Below are 17,520 nucleotides of genomic sequence, written 5' to 3' on the forward strand. Positions count from 1 at the left end.
CGATGGGCTTTGTGTCTTTTTTTTTTTTTTTCTACCTTTACTTTTGCCTTTTATTTATACAGATTGGTTTTTGATGGGGCTGCATTTTCCCTTTTTTGATTAAAAAAAAAAAAAAGTTTTAATAAACATATGTAAACAATGTCCTATGTATATACATTGCACTTGCAAAAATCAACATTTACATATCAGGTTTATTGTTGTGCCATCACATACATATTAATCAAGGTCCCGTGTCGTCAAAACATGTTCATAGACATATTACAACCGTTACAGAGTGACATAAGCATGGCATAATTATCCCACAGGACATTGTAGAAGTCTGGACATTACCAACTCCCCGGGGCTCAGTCCTGGCGTATCCAGCCATGGTGACCAAATACGTTCAAATCTACCCAGGCTCCTTCTGTGTTGATAGATATACCTTTCCATAACAAGGGTATTCTCCATGTGTGTTATGCACGAGGCGACTGTGGGTGGTGAGAACGATTTCCAACCCATCAAAATAAGTTTTCGGGCCTGAAACAGGGCCCTGGTAAATGCAGTCCTAACCAACTCCTCTGGGATCACCTCTTCCAGAACTCCCAATAATACAGTAAATTGGGCTTAGCGGCACATTGGTTTGAAACACCCGGTTGAGTGTGCCAAGCACCTTACTCCAATAACGATGGAGCATTGGGCATCACCAGAGGAGATCGAATAGGTCCCTATTGTGCTGCCTGAACCTACCACATAAGGAGTCTGCCAGCCTGCCCATTTTGTGAAGCTTTTGTGGGGTGTAATGTACAATTGTGATACCTTTTTTGCAACATTCAAAGAGTAGGTAGAAATGGATTGCAGTGCTTCCTCCCACTGGTCTCCTGTGAGTGGTCCCTTTCCCATAGGGATACAGCCTTAATAGGGTGTGCCCTCAGGTGGTGTGTCAGCAGCATTTGATAACAGTGTGATCTAATCCCCTTAGTTTCAGTGCAAGACTGTAATAGGTGAAAAATAGGGGTAGACGACATAACCCAGCTACCCTGTTTCCACGAAAATAAGACCTAGCGTGATTGTTGGTGATGGCTGCAATATAAGCCCTATATAAGGTCCTTGTAGGTCTTATTTTCAGGGTAGGGCTTATATTGCAGCCATCACCGACAATCACGCTAGGTCTTATTTTCGGGGAAACAGGGTATCTGCATCCACTTTGCGCCCACGGCATGCCTGAGCTGAAGGTAGGACTAAAGCATGGTGGGAGCTAAATTGAACTCTCTTTGTATTTCAGACAAGGACATAAACTTGCCAATATGAAAAATGAGACGAGACACACCGAAGGTGCGCCACCTGTGCCCTCCTTGTAGCTTAGCCAGCTCAACATATGAGTTATTCCAAATTGGGCTGTATTCAGTGAACCCTTGCACCCCCTGCATCTGTTTACCCTTGTTCCATTTTTTTTTAAATTAATTGGAGTAGGCGTCTGTTTATTGGATTTTTGAAACCCCTGCGCCTCCAGTACCATCTACATATCCCCTTTTAAGGTATAACACCACACCAGCGAGCAAAGGACACTTACTCCAGGTGTGATCTACAGCATCGTTTTTAAATGTTTAACCCATCCACTATGCTTCAGGGGGCCCTAAACTTATCACTGGCCTAAGTACTAAGATCGGAGAAGAGAGTGTGAATGTGTATATTCAGTAACTAGATGCATCACTGGGTTGAAAAAAATAAATGTAGTTCATCTAGTTCAACCAATGGAAAACCTCCATATACACAATCCTATATCCACAGTTGATCCAAAGGAAGTTAAAATAACCCCAATAAAGCATGACCCAATTTGCTCCAGCAGGGAATAAAAAAAAAAATCCAATCCTGATTCCCAGGAGGCAATTGGATATTCCCTGGATTACCTATCCCTATAGATGTTAATATCCAGTTATATTGTGTGCATTTAGAATGTATCCAGCTCTTTTTTTTAAACATTCTACTCACCAGAACTTGTTTTTGAGAGAGTCTATTCCACATTTTCACAGATCTTCCTGTGAAAGAAGCCTTTCCATATATGAAGGTTACATCTCTTTTACTGCACACGTAAAGAGTGCCCCCTTGCCCTTTCCCCTTGTAATGACCTTAAAGTAAACTCTACACCAAGCTCAATATATGGACCACTTTTGTATTTGCATAGTTGATAAGGTTGAATAAAGACACCAGTCCATCCAGTTTAACCTACACTCCCTGCTGACATCACCAGCTGTGGAAGGGGGTTCCATATCATTACCACTCTAACAGTAAAGAACCCCTTACACAGTTTTAAGATTGAACCACACCTTGTCCAACTTTATCCCCCTAGGGGAAGTGTGTTGTATATTCTACTGCCTGATCCTGCCCATACTAGAAGTCCTTCCTTTCAAGTGGCAGAGTGGTTAACAATTCTGTCTTGCAGTAATGGGGTTCTCAGCTCAAATCTTGACTGGGACACCATCTGCAAGGCATTTGTATGCTCTCCCTGTGATTGTGTGGGTTTCCTCCGGGTACACTGGTTTCTTTCCACACTACAAAAGACATGCTGATAGTCTGGTTGACCCTAGTGTGTCGGGGTCTAAAAATCCCAACTGCAGCCTTCTATGGCAGACCCCTTTAATACTCCCTCAAGTGACTAAGGTATGCATTTCAGGTATGGAGCCACAGACAAGTAAGGTTCTGGTTCCACTGTTCAAGTTTGGGTGGAAGACAGCGCTGGAGTGGTGTCACTGGAGGTTGCCTAGCAGAAGATTACTGTGTGGAGGGTATAAAGGGAATTGCTTCCAATGCGTTGTATTCCAGTTGTAGGTGATAGATTGTTAAAGTCTAGGGGCTGCTACCTTTCTGATAACAACAATGGGGGTGTTTCCGCTGGGAACACTTGGGTGATTGGAGAGAAGCGTCTGGTGTCCAGGAATATATCCCAGTTGATGATTGTTATAGTTGCTTATCGAAGATAAAAGTATACAAGTGAAGCCAATGTGTTTCAGGGGAATTGTCCTCCCCTTCCTCAGGGCTTTATTGGAGAGACTCTGAGAGGGTTAAATATATTCTATCAGCGGCTCTGCAGTATGCTGGCCTTGCTCCACAATGCTGACATATGCTGGCATACTGCAGAGCAGCTGATATATATAACCCTCTCACAGTCTAAACATTCTCTGAGAAATACAGCCCTGAAGAAGGGAGTGGCAATTCCCCCGAAATGCGCTGGCCTCATTTGTTTACATTGATCTTCAATAAACAACTATACAAATCCTCAACTGAGATTTTTCTGGACTCCGGGTTCCATGGTTAAGGGCACCAAAAAACACAACTCTGTCATGGTAGTGGGGAAGAGACATGTGATACCAAGATGTTTGTAGATGACTGCTACCATTGGATATATAACCATTTACTGACCATAAATGCCCCTAGCATAGCCAAAAGATTTACAGTAAGGTCCATATATATTTGGACACAGGCAAAATTTAAGTTTTTTTTCAGGTATTTACCAAAACATATTCAAGATATTGTTATATAATGGATATGGGCTGAAAGTGTGCACTCTCAGGTTTAATTTAAGAGTATGTACATCCAAATCAGAGGAAGGGTTTCAGAAATACAGTTCTTAAGAATAGCCATCCCCCTTTTTCAAGGGACCAAAAGTAATTGGACAATTGAATCAAAAGCTGTTTCATGGCCAGGTGTGGGCTACTCCTTTGTTATTTCTTTATTAGTTAAGCAGGTAAAAGGTTGGAGTTGATTCTAAGTGTGGTATTTGCATTTGGAATCTATTGCTGTGAACCTACATCATGCGTTCAAAGGAGCTGTCCAGGCAAGTGAAGCTGGCCATTGTAAGGCTTCAAAAACTTAACAAATCCATCAGAGAGATCGCAGCAACACTAGGAGTGGTAAAAAAAAATCAACAGTTTGGTACATTCTGAGGAAAGAAGAACACGCTGGTAAGCTCAGCAACATAAAAAGGCCTGGACGTCCACAGAAGACAGTGGTGGATGATTGCAGGATCCTCTCTATGGTAAATAAAACCCATTCACAACATCCAGACAAGTGAAGGACACTCTCCAGGAGGTGGGTGTATCATTGTCAATGTCCACAATCAAGAGAAGACTTCACAAGAGCAAATACAGAGGGTTCACCACAAGGTGCAAACCATTTATAAGCCTGAAGAATAGAAAAGCCAGATTAGACTTTGCCAAAAAACATCTAAAAAAGCCAGACCAGTTCTGGAAAAGCTTTCTTTGGACAGATGAAACAAAGATTAATCTGTACCAGAACGGGAAGAAAAAAGTGTGGAGAAGGCTTGTAACAGCTCATGATCCAAAGCACACAATGTCATCTGTAAAACGTGGTGGAGGCAGTGTGATGGCATGGGGCATGCATGGCTTCCAGTGGCACTGGATCATTGGTGTTTATTGATGATGTGACAGAAGCAGCTGGATGAATTCTGCAGTGTTTAGAGATATACTGTCATCCCAGATTCAGCCAAAGTTGATTGGATGGCGCTTCACAGTACAGATTGACAATGATCCAAAACACGCTGCAAAAGCAACCCAGGAGATTTTGAAGGAAAAGAAGTGGAATGTTCTGCAATGGCCGAGTCATTCACCTGATCTCAACCCAATTGAGCATGCATTTCACTTGCTGAAGGTAAAACTAAAGGCAGAAAGACCCACAAATGAAAAACAACTGAAGACAGCTGCAGTTAGAGCCTGGCAAAGAATCAGAAAGGAGGAAACCCAGTCTTTGGTAATGTGCATGGTTTCCAGACTTCAGGCAGTCATTGCCAGTAAAGGATTCTCAACAAAATATTAAAAATGAACATTTTATTTATGATTTTATTGATTTGTCTGATTACATTTGAGCCCCTGAAAATGGGGGGGGGGGGGCGTGTATAAAAATGCTTGCAGTTCCTAAAATTTGTACTTGATATTTATGTTCAACCCTCTTGAATTAAAGCTGAAAGTCTGCAAGTCTGATTCATTTGGATTGTTTTTTTTTTAATTTTATCCTGGTGGCAAGCAGAGCCAAAAGTATGAAAATTGTACCTGTGTCCAGACATATATGGACCTAACTATATATTCATTGTGTCTGATACTAATTAAATAAGTTGTCTTGGTCCTTTAAAATTTAATAATGTCTCATCCAGCTTTATTGTGTGGCCTTGTGTGAAGATGTAGGATTAAACAGTTTTCTCCCAATGATACAGTTTATGTAATAAATAAAAATGGTCTTTTTGACACTTATATTACAGGAAAACTGTATGGTACAAATTTGAAATTCTTTACATGCCGCAGCATTTGAATAGATGATTTAAAAAATCATACAGTAAAGAGTGGAAATGTGAAGAATGAAACTCAAGGCCGTGGATTCATTTTGAAGCAAGTCTGTATTTATTTATGCAAGCACATTAGGTCAAACACAGAATACCCTGCTTCACAGTACAGCTTGGATTGGACGAGCTGGTGGCAATAGAACATAAATACCCAAATAATACAGTCATGGAATAGTTCAAACTGAAAGGGAGAGTAGGTTGTAGAGAAACAGATGTACATGAGAAGAGTTCAGTACTGTGAAAGAGAAGCAGAAGGCTGAGAATCCCTCTGTGACCAAGACTTACACACCATCCCCTTTCATATCATAAACACTTTCCACTTTATCCAATTATAAGGCTTTCTGTAGAGAATTGGGGCCATGTTGTGTTTGAGGTTTCCAGGCTGTCTAGGTGCAATGGAGGATTGGATCGGCCATTGTCGTATGGATGGCAATTAATCAGTAGATCTTCATTTTAGAAAACCAGTTACTGATCATTCACAGAGATTGCAAGTACGTTGTATACCATTGTCCTGAGCCCCAATGCAGAGCATTAAACCGAATGTGCCTTTCGGATGATATCAGAATGGTTTTTAATCAGGGGGTTAAAGGGGACACAAAGAACAAGATTACGTCATGTTTGCCAGGGATGGAGAGATTATTTTGTGTCTTATTACTATTGGAGTGGTTCATTCTATATAATCAGATGCTTTCTTTATTTCATTATTCTTGCTTTGTACTGAGAGTTTTCTAAGGGCTAAAGTGCAATAAATTGTTCATGTTCAATGTTATTGTTTCTAATGCTCCAGTAAAGGTGGTCATAGATAGTAGAGGCAGGTGGGCTTTGGTAGAAAATCTAGAGGCCAACTCCAGTCAAATTTTTTCCCCCCATGCAATAAGGCTGTGCCCGCACTGCATGGGTTAGATGCTCATTTTGTCTAGGGGTGAACACAGAGCCTATACTCACCCGATCCTTCGGAAAATGGTACTCCCCCAAAACTCCCCCAAATCCAGAGGTGGATTGTTCCTGACGGCTTCACGTCCAAAGCTAGTCTATGTGCATGATGACGTCAGAAACATTCCACCTCCCAAGACTGCAGGGGGGTGCTGGGAGGAATGGAGGATTAGGAGAGTATATCTCAGCTCTCCAATTCCCTAGACAAAAACAAGCAGTTAACTTATGGTGTATGGGCACAACCCCACTACATAGAAAGAAAATATATTGCCTGGAGTTCAGCTTTAACAACTGATGACCTTCATATGCAGATATTATGCATACAACTGACACTATATACTGACTAATCCATTTTCCCCCTAAGGTAAGTTCTTTGTACATTCTACTGCCTGATCCTGCCCAATACTAGATGGCCTTACTTTCATCCTAAAATGTGATACTGGGCACTATGGTGACTTAGCAATTAACACTTCCGTCTTTCAGTAACGGGGTTCTCCGTTTAAACTGTTTAATTTTAACTAGGACACTATCTGCAAGGAATTTGTATGCTCTCCTTGTGATTGTGTGGGTTTCCTCCAGGTACATTGGTTTCCTTCTACACTCCAAAAGACATGCTAATAGGTTGATTGCCACTAGTGTGTGTGTGTGTGTGTGGGGGTCTAAAAATCCCAACTGCGGCCTTCTATGGCAAACCCTGGTAATACTCCCTGGAGTGGCTAATGTGACTCTGGTACGCATTTCAGGTATGGAGCCACAGAGAAATAAGGTTCTGGGTCTAAGGTTAAAGAAGGGTCCCGCAGATCACAACTCGGTCATGGTAGCGGGGAAGGGAAATGTCATACCTTTTGTGGTACAAAGATGTTTGTAGATGACTGCTACTGCTGGACAGAATTAGGTTCAGTGTGTACGATAACCATTTAAAGGCCATTTGCGCCCCTACATTAGCCAAAAGATTATATATTCATTGTGCCTGATACTAAGTTGTTTTGGTCCTTAAGCAGTTTTTTTCATGCAATTCTTCAACTGCAAATACTAAAGCTTTGGCCACATATCATCTAATGGGACCCTTGATACTATAAAAGGAGACTTTGTTGAACATACGTGACAATATTGTTTTTCTTTTTAGGTATTCTAAAAATCAACTTTGGAAACACCGAGCAAACTTGCATGTAAAAACCAATTCAGTGATCTCACCAGTAGAGGGCACACTTGTAAATAGTGTATAAGACAAAGAAATCCACTTAACCACTTGCCGACCGCCTAACGTAGATATACGTCGGCAGAATGGCACGGGCAGGCAGAATCACGTATATATACGTGATCTGCCTCCCGCGGGCGGGGGGTCCAATCGGACCCCCCCCCGGTGCCATCGGCGGTCGGCATCTGACTGGGAGCGTCGGGAGGCGAGGGGGAGACCATCCGATCGTGGCCCCCCCCTCGCGATCGCTCCCAGCCAATAGGAATCCTCCCCTGCCTGTGTGTAGTTTCACACAGGCAGAGGATGTGATGTCATCTCTCCTCGGCTCGGCAGTTTCCGTCCAGCGCCGAGGAGAGAAGACATGTAAGTGCACAACACTACACACACACACACAGTAGAACATGCCAGGCATACCTTACACCCCCGATCCCCCCCCGATCGCCCCCCGATCCCCCCCCAATCACCCCCCCCCCCCTGTCACAAACTGACATTAGCAGTATTTTTTTTTTTTTTTTTTTTTTTTTTTTCTGATTACTGCATAGTGTCAGTTTGTGACAGTTACAGTGTTAGGGCAGGTAGTATTACCCCCCTTTAGGTCTAGGATACCCCCCTAACCCCCCCTAATAAAGTTTTAACCCCTTGATCACCCCCTGTCACCAGTGTCACTAAGCGATCATTTTTCTGATCGCTGTATTAGTGTCGCTGGTGACGCTAGTTAGGAACGTAAATATTTAGGTTCGCCGTCAGCGTTTTATAGCGACAGGGACCCCCATATACTACCTAATAAATGTTTTAACCCCTTGATTGCCCCCTAGTTAACCCTTTCACCACTGATCACCGTATAACTGTTACGGTGACGCTGGTTAGTTTGTTTATTTTTTATAGTGTCAGGGCACCCGCCGTTTATTACCGAATAAAGGTTTAGCCCCCCGGTCGCCCGGCGGTGATATGCGTCGCCCCAGGCAGCGTCAGATTAGCGCCAGTACCGCTAACACCCACGCACGCAGCATACGCCTCCCTTAGTGGTATAGTATCTGTACGGATCAATATCTGATCCAATCAGATCTATACTAGCGTCCCCAGCAGTTTAGGGTTCCCGAAAACGCAGTGTTAGCGGGATCAGCCCAGATACCCGCTAGCACCTGCGTTTTGCCCCTCTGCCCGGCCCACCCAAGTGCAGTATCGATCGATCACTGTCACTTACAAAACACTAAACGCATAACTGCAGCGTTCGCATAGTCAGGCCTGATCCCTGCGATCGCTAACAGTTTTTTTGGTAGCGTTTTGGTGAACTGGCAAGCACCAGCCCCAGGCAGCGTCAGATTAGCGCCAGTACCGCTAACACCCACGCACGCAGCATACGCCTCCCTTAGTGGTATAGTATCTGATCGGATCAATATCTGATCTGATCAGATCTATACTAGCGTCCCCATCAGTTTAGGGTTCCCACAAACGCAGTGTTAGCGGGATCAGCCCAGATACCTGCTAGCACCTGCGTTTTGCCCCTCCACCCGGCCCAGCCCAGCCCACCCAAGTGCAGTATCGATCGATCACTGACACTTACAAAACACTAAACGCATAACTGCAGCGTTCGCAGAGTCAGGCCTGATCCTTGCGATCGCTAACAGTTTTTTTGGTAGCGTTTTGGTGAACTGGCAAGCACCAGCGGCCTAGTACACCCCGGTTGTAGTCAAACCAGCACTGCAGTAACACTTGGTGACGTGGCGAGTCCCATAAGTGCAGTTCAAGCTGGTGAGGTGACAAGCACAAGTAGTGTCCCGCTGCCACCAAGAAGACAAACACAGGCCCGTCGTGTCCATAGTGCCCTTCCTGCTGCATTCGCCAATCCTAATTGGGAACCCACCACTTCTGCAGCGCCCGTACTTCCCCCATTCACATCCCCAACCAAATGCAGTCGGCTGCATGAGAGGCATTTTCTTTATGTCCTCCCGAGTACCCCTACCCAACGAACCCCCCCAAAAAAGATGTCGTGTCTGCAGCAAGCGCAGATATAGGCGTGACACCCGCTATTATTGTCCCTCCTGTCCTGACAATCCTGGTCTTTGCATTGGTGAATGTTTTGAACACTACCATTCACTAGTTGAGTATTAGCGTAGGGTACAGCATTGCACAGACTAGGCACACTTTCACAGGGTCTCCCAAGATGCCATCGCATTTTGAGAGACCCGAACCTGGAACCGGTTACAGTTATAAAAGTTAGTTACAAAAAAAAGTGTAAAAAAAAAAAAAAACACATACAAAAATATAAAATAAAAAAAAAAATAGTTGTCGTTTTATTGTTCTTTCTCTCTCTCTATTGTTCTGTTCTTTTTTACTGTATTCTATTCTGCAATGTTTTATTGTTGTTATGTTTTATCATGTTTGCTTTTCAGGTATGCAATTTTTTATACCTTACCGTTTACTGTGCTTTATTGTTAACCATTTTTTTGTCTTCAGGTACGCCATTCACGACTTTGAGTGGTTATACCAGAATGATGCCTGCAGGTTTAGGTATCATCTTGGTATCATTCTTTTCAGCCAGCGGTCGGCTTTCATGTAAAAGCAATCCTAGCGGCTAATTAGCCTCTAGACTGCTTTTACAAGCAGTGGGAGGGAATGCCCCTCCCCCCCCAACGTCTTCCGTGTTTTTCTCTGGCTCTCCTGTCTCAACAGGGAACCTGAAAATGCAGCCGGTGATTCAGCCAGCTGACCATAGAGCTGATCAGAGACCAGAGTGGCTCCAAACATCTCTATGGCCTAAGAAACCGGAAGCTACGAGCATTTTATGACTTAGATTTCGCCGGATGTAAACAGCGCCATTGGGAAATTGGGAAAGCATTTTATCACACCGATCTTGGTGTGGTCAGATGCTTTGAGGGCAGAGGAGAAATCTAGGGTCTAATAGACCCCAATTTTTGCAAAAAAGAGTACCTGTCACTACCTATTGCTATGATAGGGGATATTTACATTCCCTGAGATAACAATAAAAATGATTAAAAAAAAAAAAATGAAAGGAACAGTTTAAAAATAAGATAAAAAAATAATAATAATAAAGGAAAAAAAAAAAAAAAAAAAAAAAGCACCCCTGTCCCCCCTGCTCTCGCGCTAAGGCGAACGCAAGCGTCGGTCTGGCGTCAAATGTAAACAGCAATTGCACCATGCATGTGAGGTATCGCCGCGAAGGTCAGATCGAGGGCAGTATTTTTAGCAGTAGACCTCCTCTGTAAATCTAAAGTGGTAACCTGTAAAGGCTTTTAAAGGCTTTTAAAAATGTATTTAGTTTGTCGCCACTGCACGTTTGTGCGCAATTTTAAAGCATGTCATGTTTGGTATCCATGTACTCGGCCTAAGATCATCTTTTTTATTCCATCAAACATTTGGGCAATATAGTGTGTTTTAGTGCATTAAAATGTAAAAAAGTGTGTTTTTTCCCCAAAAAATGCGTTTGAAAAATCGCTGCGCAAATACTGTGTGAAAAAAAAAAATGAAACACCCACCATTTTAATCTGTAGGGCATTTGCTTTAAAAAAAATATATAATGTTTGGGGGTTCAAAGTAATTTTCTTGCAAAAAAAAATTATTTTTTTATGTAAACAATAAGTGTCAGAAAGGGCTTTGTCTTCAAGTGGTTAGAAGTGTGGGTGATGTGTGACATAAGCTTCTAGATGTTGTGCATAAAATGCCAGGACAGTTCAAAACCCCCCCAAATGACCCCATTTTGGAAAGTAGACACCCCAAGCTATTTGCTGAGAGTCATGTTGAGTCCATGGAATAATTTATATTGTGACACAAGTTGCGGGAAAGAGACAATTTTTTATTTTTTTAATTTTTTTTTGCGCAAAGTTGTCACTAAATGATATATTGCTCAAACATGCCATGGGAATATGTGAAATTACACCCCAAAATACATTCTGCTGCTTCTCCTGAGTACGGGGATACCACATGTGTGAGACTTTTTGGGAGCCTAGCCGCGTACGGGACCCCGAAAACCAATCACTGCCTTCAGGCTTTCTAAGGCCGTAAATTTTTGATTTCACTCTTCACTGCCTATCACAGTTTCGGAGGCCATGGAATGCCCAGGTGGCAAAAAAAACCCCCAAATGACCCCATTTTGGAAAGTAGACACCCCAAGCTATTTGATGAGAGGTATAGTGAGTATTTTGCAGACCTCACTTTTTGTCACAAAGTTTTGAAAATTGAAAAAAGAAAAAAAAAAAATGTTTTTTCTCGTCTTTCTTTATTTTCAAAAACAAATGAGAGCTGCAAAATACTCACCATGCCTCTCAGCAAATAGCTTGGGGTGTCTACTTTCCAAAATGGGGTCATTTGGGGGGGGTTTGTGCCACCTGGGCATTCCATGGCCTCCGAAACTGTGATAGGCAGTGAGGAGTAAAATTAAAAATGTACGCCCTTAGAAATCCTGAAGGCAGTGATTGGTTTTCGGGGCCCCGTACGCGGCTAGGCTCCCAAAAAGTCCCACACATGTGGTATCCCCGTACTCAGGAGAAGCAGCTAAATGTATTTTGGGGTGCAATTCCACATATGCCCATGGCCTGTGTGAGCAATATATCATTTAGTGACAACTTTGTGCAAAAAAAAAAAAAAAAAAAAAAAATTTGTCACTTTCCCGCAACTTGTGTCAAAATATAAAATATTCCATGGACTCAACATGCCTCAAAGCAAATAGCTTGGGGTGTCTACTTTCCAAAATGGGGTCATTTGGGGGGGTTTTATGTCATCTGGGCATTTTATGGCCTTCAAAACTGTGATAGGTAGTGAGGAGTAAAATCAAAAATGTACGCCCTTAGAAATCCTGAAGGCAGTGATTGGTTTTCGGGGCCCCGTACGCGGCTAGGCTCCCAAAAAGTCCCACACATGTGGTATCCCCATACTCAGGAGAAGCAGCTAAATGTATTTTGGGGTGCAATTCCACATATGCCCATGGCCTGTGTGAGCAATATATCATTTAGTGACAACTTTTTGTAATTTTTTTTTTTTTTTTTTTTTTTTGTCATTGTTCAATCACTTGGGACAAAAAAAATGAATATTCAATGGGCTCAACATGCCTCTCAGCAAATTCCTTGGGGTGTCTACTTTCCAAAATGGGGTCATTTGTGGGGGTTTTGTACTGCCCTGCCATTTTAGCACCTCAAGAAACGACATAGGCAGTCATAAATTAAAGGCTGTGTAAATTCCAGAAAATGTACCCTAGTTTGTAGACGCTATAACTTTTGCGCAAACCAATAAATATACACTTATTGACATTTTTTTTACCAAAGACATGTGGCCGAATACATTTTGGCCTAAATGTATGACTAAAATTGAGTTTATTGGATTTTTTTTAGAACAAAAAGTAGAAAATATCATTTTTTTTCAAAATTTTCGGTCTTTTTCCGTGTATAGCGCAAAAAATAAAAACGGCAGAGGTGATCAAATACTATCAAAAGAAAGCTCTATTTGTGGGAAGAAAAGGACGCAAATTTCGTTTGGGTACAGCATTGCATGACCGCGCAATTAGCAGTTAAAGCGACGCAGTGCCGAATTGTAAAAAGTGCTCTGGTCAGGAAGGGGGTAAATCCTTCCGGGGCTGAAGTGGTTAAAGTAAAGTTTTTTTTTTTTTTTTCTTTTTTTTTTCCCAATAGTGTCAGATAAAAGGCACCTTGACTGCATCTAAGAGCAGGCAGTGTAACAAGTCTTCCTGCGACTTTTGCTGACTCGTCATTCCAAATCAATTTACAGAATATTAAAGGAGAGAGTCATAAAGGCAAAATAACATTTTTTGATGTGTAATTGATGGTTTGTACGGCGCTGTAGATGGTGTGGCATGGGTTATTACTACTTTAATATAGCAGCATGGGCAGACCAAATGTATATATTAGAGCTGTCTGGACCCATTATAAACCCTTACATTTATAAATCTCCATCAATTTGTTAAACCAGGGCCCTGCCCTTGTGTATGATTGTAGTATATACGGCGGGGGGGGGGGGGGGGGTAACCCTCTTGTGAAAAAGGCTCATACAGTGCATTTATTACTCTGTACTTTACAAAGACATTCACTTTTTGGCCATTCCAGCAGCAAAGGGTTCCTTTTTGTAAGAAACAAAATAATAAAACATGTATCCCTTTTAGATTTCTCCTTTTTAAGTGCTTACAGCATGAAATATATATATATTTATATAATTAAATTTATAGACTGGTATTTTTTTAATACTTGTAAAAGTTTTTATATACAAAAATCAGCAGACCCCCCAACCAGCGAGGACTGTCTTTCTGACTCAAACATTCTGCACAATACAAGAACGAAAAAAAAACAAAAAAAAAACGGGTGTGTGCTTGAGACGTCTCGTGGATCTTCTCAGGCTCTGTTTAAAAGTGTGGACCTGGGGAGAAAGAACAGAAACAGACTTTAAATGACACCCCAAAACAAGTTCACATACAGTTGATTTATTTTATGGGTCAATCCACCCAAAATTGACAAATCAGGAAATCCTGGAGCATGGAATTACCCCGGGGGCTTGTCTTATGTCTATGATTGTGATGACACCTGGCTCTGCCCTCTCCACCCAAAACTCTTAGGATATGTAGCAAAGATCTCATCAATGGAGTCTGTGTGATAAAATAATATAACTATCCCCCAAAATATTTAGCGGCCTAACTCTTTATTACTGGCGTAAGAACCAGAGGAGTACATTGATCCTTGGCAGAAATCACCTTCCATTTGCCTGTTGTCTCTAGGCTGCTGATAGTGAATTTCTGATTGGTTCCTATGAAGTGTAGTAAAGCAATGCAGTTCATGCTTGGTGATATTTTCACCATGTGAGTGTTTTATTGTTATTCTGCTGCAACTGTCCTATTGCCTTAGGCCCCTTTCACACGGTTGTTTTGATTAGGCCTGACTGTCAGTTTTTCAGGTGGACATATTCGACTGGTATATTCACCCCAATGGACCAGCAGGTGAGAATGGACTCGTGTCTATTTACACCTGTCTTTCTCTAATCTGATCCTAAAAAATGGATGGGGATTTGTCCTCATCTGTCTAGGCAGATAGGATGATGGTATAAACAGACAGTGGAGTCCATTTACACATGGCTGCCTGCAGTGCGGGCTCTAACCATGTCCACTATGCAAAAACTGAGGGGACATGGACTGATCCCCTGCTGATCAAAATGGAGTCTGCCCCATGTGAAAGGGACCTTATGATAGAGCATGCTACAGGAAATCCCCTATTTTTACTCTGTTAAAGTAGATGTTAATCCAATCATTAAAGTGGTTGTTTGGGGGTTTTTTCCCCAAGGTTTACAACCTCTTTAAAAACCCATTTAAGTATCAACATATTAATGTAAGTTCTAAAGTCAATTTCAATATTTTGAAATCTCCAGCGTTCATTAAAATAATATCTGGTGATCTTCCCATGAAGGTCCATGTTCAGCTACTTCTGATATGGGATGACACCTCCTAGTCCCTGTCTTCCAGTGGTGGTCTTGCATTGTCACTTTATCACATGGGATTCCGATGGAGACTACAGATGGCCATTTGAAGACAAATTGCACAGGCTTAGACCACTGTTGTCCCCATTTGCAAACCATGATAAATGTCATGCAGCCATCACTGAAGGCATGTAGACATGTGGAGGAGGCTGCAGGAGTGAAGCATCATGGAGATGCAACAAAGACTAAAAAATATTGAACACAAGTATTTGGTTTATAAATGTCAATTGTTTATGACACATAATTGCTTTATGAAACTAAATGTTCCTTTTGTATTGCAATTGTTGTGTCCTCCCCTTTCTGTTGTAAAGGCCATGCAAACTGTTGACGCTATCTAAATCCTGTATAATAATAATAATAAAAATAATAATGTCATTCCGTTAGGGTTTCCATCTACTTCTCAGGGCTGGCCCTTTAAAGCAGAACACTAAGGCCATACACGGTTCGAATTCTGAACAAATTTTCTTTCGAAAATCTTTTCAAAGCATTTTCGTTTGAATTTCGCACCATTAGTGGGACACAGCAATGGCTGATTTTCATGCGGCTATCGAATTTGAGTGATCGGACATGCTGGAAATTTTTGGAAAAAACAAACAATTTTCTAATCAATGATGGGAGAATTGTGTAAGAAATATAATTGAAAAAGGAGTGCACATGAGTGCAAGAAAAGAAAATTCCCAGGCATAAAAATTTTTTTCTGTAGCGACAGGAGGTTAAATTGAAGGCTTGGTTGGTCGAATTTCGAAAATCAATGGTGGCACCATCGGATCACAAAATTCACAAAATTTCTGATTTTGAAAAGAAAATTTGCTCGGAATTCAACCATGTATGGTCTGCATTAGTCTATGTTTAGAGCAATAGAAAATTCTGGAAATAAGGTTAAGTTTTGATAGTGCTGCAACCTTATCCTTCCATATGATAATCCATGGTGACACCTAAATCATTTTGCAAAATGACATTTGTGAAACTTTTGCTTATATGACCAGTCACATTAATGAGGATGTAATTGCTATATGCACTGACCATTCACTATGGTCATATTGTCTAAGTATCTATGACACTGGCCTAGTCCTTTCTACTCCATCAATGTTAACTACGTTTGTCGACAGAAAAGTAGCCAAGGGGTCATTAGCTAGCCTTCTAACAGTTTAAATCCTCATACAACTGTTTTTAGAGCATGTGCATACTGTTGTGTTGTGGTATGCAATTATGTGCACCACAATTCACAGAAATGCACCAGCATACTGGTCACAATAATAGTGCACAAACCTTTTTTTGGTGTGTTAAGCAACTTATTAAAATGAATGTGCTGCCTTTGTGTAATGCACATGCACGCAATAATGCTCTCCAACAATGCACACCAAAGCTTAAGGTTAATTCTCAATGAGCCTATTGATAAAGAAAATATAGCATATTTACATGCACCTCATGACAGCTAAGGATTAACTACAAATTCAAAACGTTCTTTATTTCTGAGCATGTCCTCACCCAAAACATCTCTACTTCCTACAATAGGGTCAGTACATATGTTGCATTCAGCCCTGAGCATTGTTTATGATTACATTGATCTTGTATCAGCTTCTAGGACTGTTACAACAGCGGTCATTGTGTACCTGAGAGTCTTCCAGCTGTCCTTCTCCATATGATTATCTGGACCCTCATTTTCAAAAGAAGCCACAAAGAGAGCTACAAATATAAAAGGTAAATGTTACAAATTCTGTATCCACCATTAAACCATCTCTGAAAAATGTCAATGTGTAGGAGAGGGAGTAAAGCTGGCCATGGTTTCATTCGTATAGCCAGCACGGATAGACACATTTCTCCAGCCAGACTATTGTATTCTGTGCTGCTGAATACCCAAACCAGTGCCTGCACCTGACTGGATGCTCTCTGGTCAGCTGACAATCCGGAAGAAAATCAGACCCTTTGGCAAAAGTCCACTGAACAATTGTCTGTTTAACAAAGTGGTGCTGGTGGGGCCATACACTGCTCCAACCAGTAGGAATCAAACTTCAAGCAGGCGAGTTTAAGTCATCATTACAAAGCAGTACTATGACTATCAAGCACACCAAAATGCTGTTTGTAGAAGTTTAGATAGTAAATATGACCCATGTTTAATATAAAATGACTCCTATATTCCACACAGCAGCACCTTGTTTGTGGCTGAACAGATACAACTATCGCTGTTCAGGTAAAATTTCCCAATGCAAATCTCATACTCCTGTTTGGTTCTGATGGTCACATGCTTCTCCCTGTCATATTTCATGCCATGGCATGTCACATAAAGGAAAGTACAGAAGATGTTTACATTTCCCATGTAAGGTATGTGTGAACGTTAGCATACACTGCAATTTAGCTTTGACTCCCATTGTAATTGTTTATTTATTACCATTTTGATTTATACAGTTCCTGGAACATTTATAATGTTTAAAAAACAGTCACGATTTATTGGGGTAATGTTTCTTCTACACTTTTAATTGCCAGGAACTGGTGTAGATCTGTAATGATAAATGCATCTATGCTGTTTAGGAGGGGAATGATATGTATTTTCTATAGGACCATAAGGAGCGGG

General features: G+C 41.5%; 1 protein-coding gene across 2 annotated transcripts in view; it reads right to left on the bottom strand.

Moving 5' to 3' along the window:
* Positions 1 to 13,028: 13,028 nt before the first annotated feature.
* RASGEF1A (RasGEF domain family member 1A) overlaps positions 13,029 to 17,520 on the bottom strand; it is a 651,322-nt gene continuing 646,830 nt past the window's right edge. For both annotated transcript variants that reach the window (XM_073596848.1, XM_073596846.1), the window contains 2 exons: positions 16,562 to 16,634; positions 13,029 to 13,841 (listed from right to left, as the gene is read on the bottom strand). In XM_073596848.1, coding sequence (XP_073452949.1) covers positions 13,817 to 13,841; positions 16,562 to 16,634 — 98 coding nt within the window. In that variant the 3' untranslated portion in view covers positions 13,029 to 13,816. The remainder of the gene's footprint in view (positions 13,842 to 16,561; positions 16,635 to 17,520) is intronic.

This window comes from Aquarana catesbeiana, linkage group LG08 (assembly GCF_042186555.1).
Source record: "Aquarana catesbeiana isolate 2022-GZ linkage group LG08, ASM4218655v1, whole genome shotgun sequence".
Lineage (NCBI taxonomy): Eukaryota > Metazoa > Chordata > Amphibia > Anura > Ranidae > Aquarana > Aquarana catesbeiana.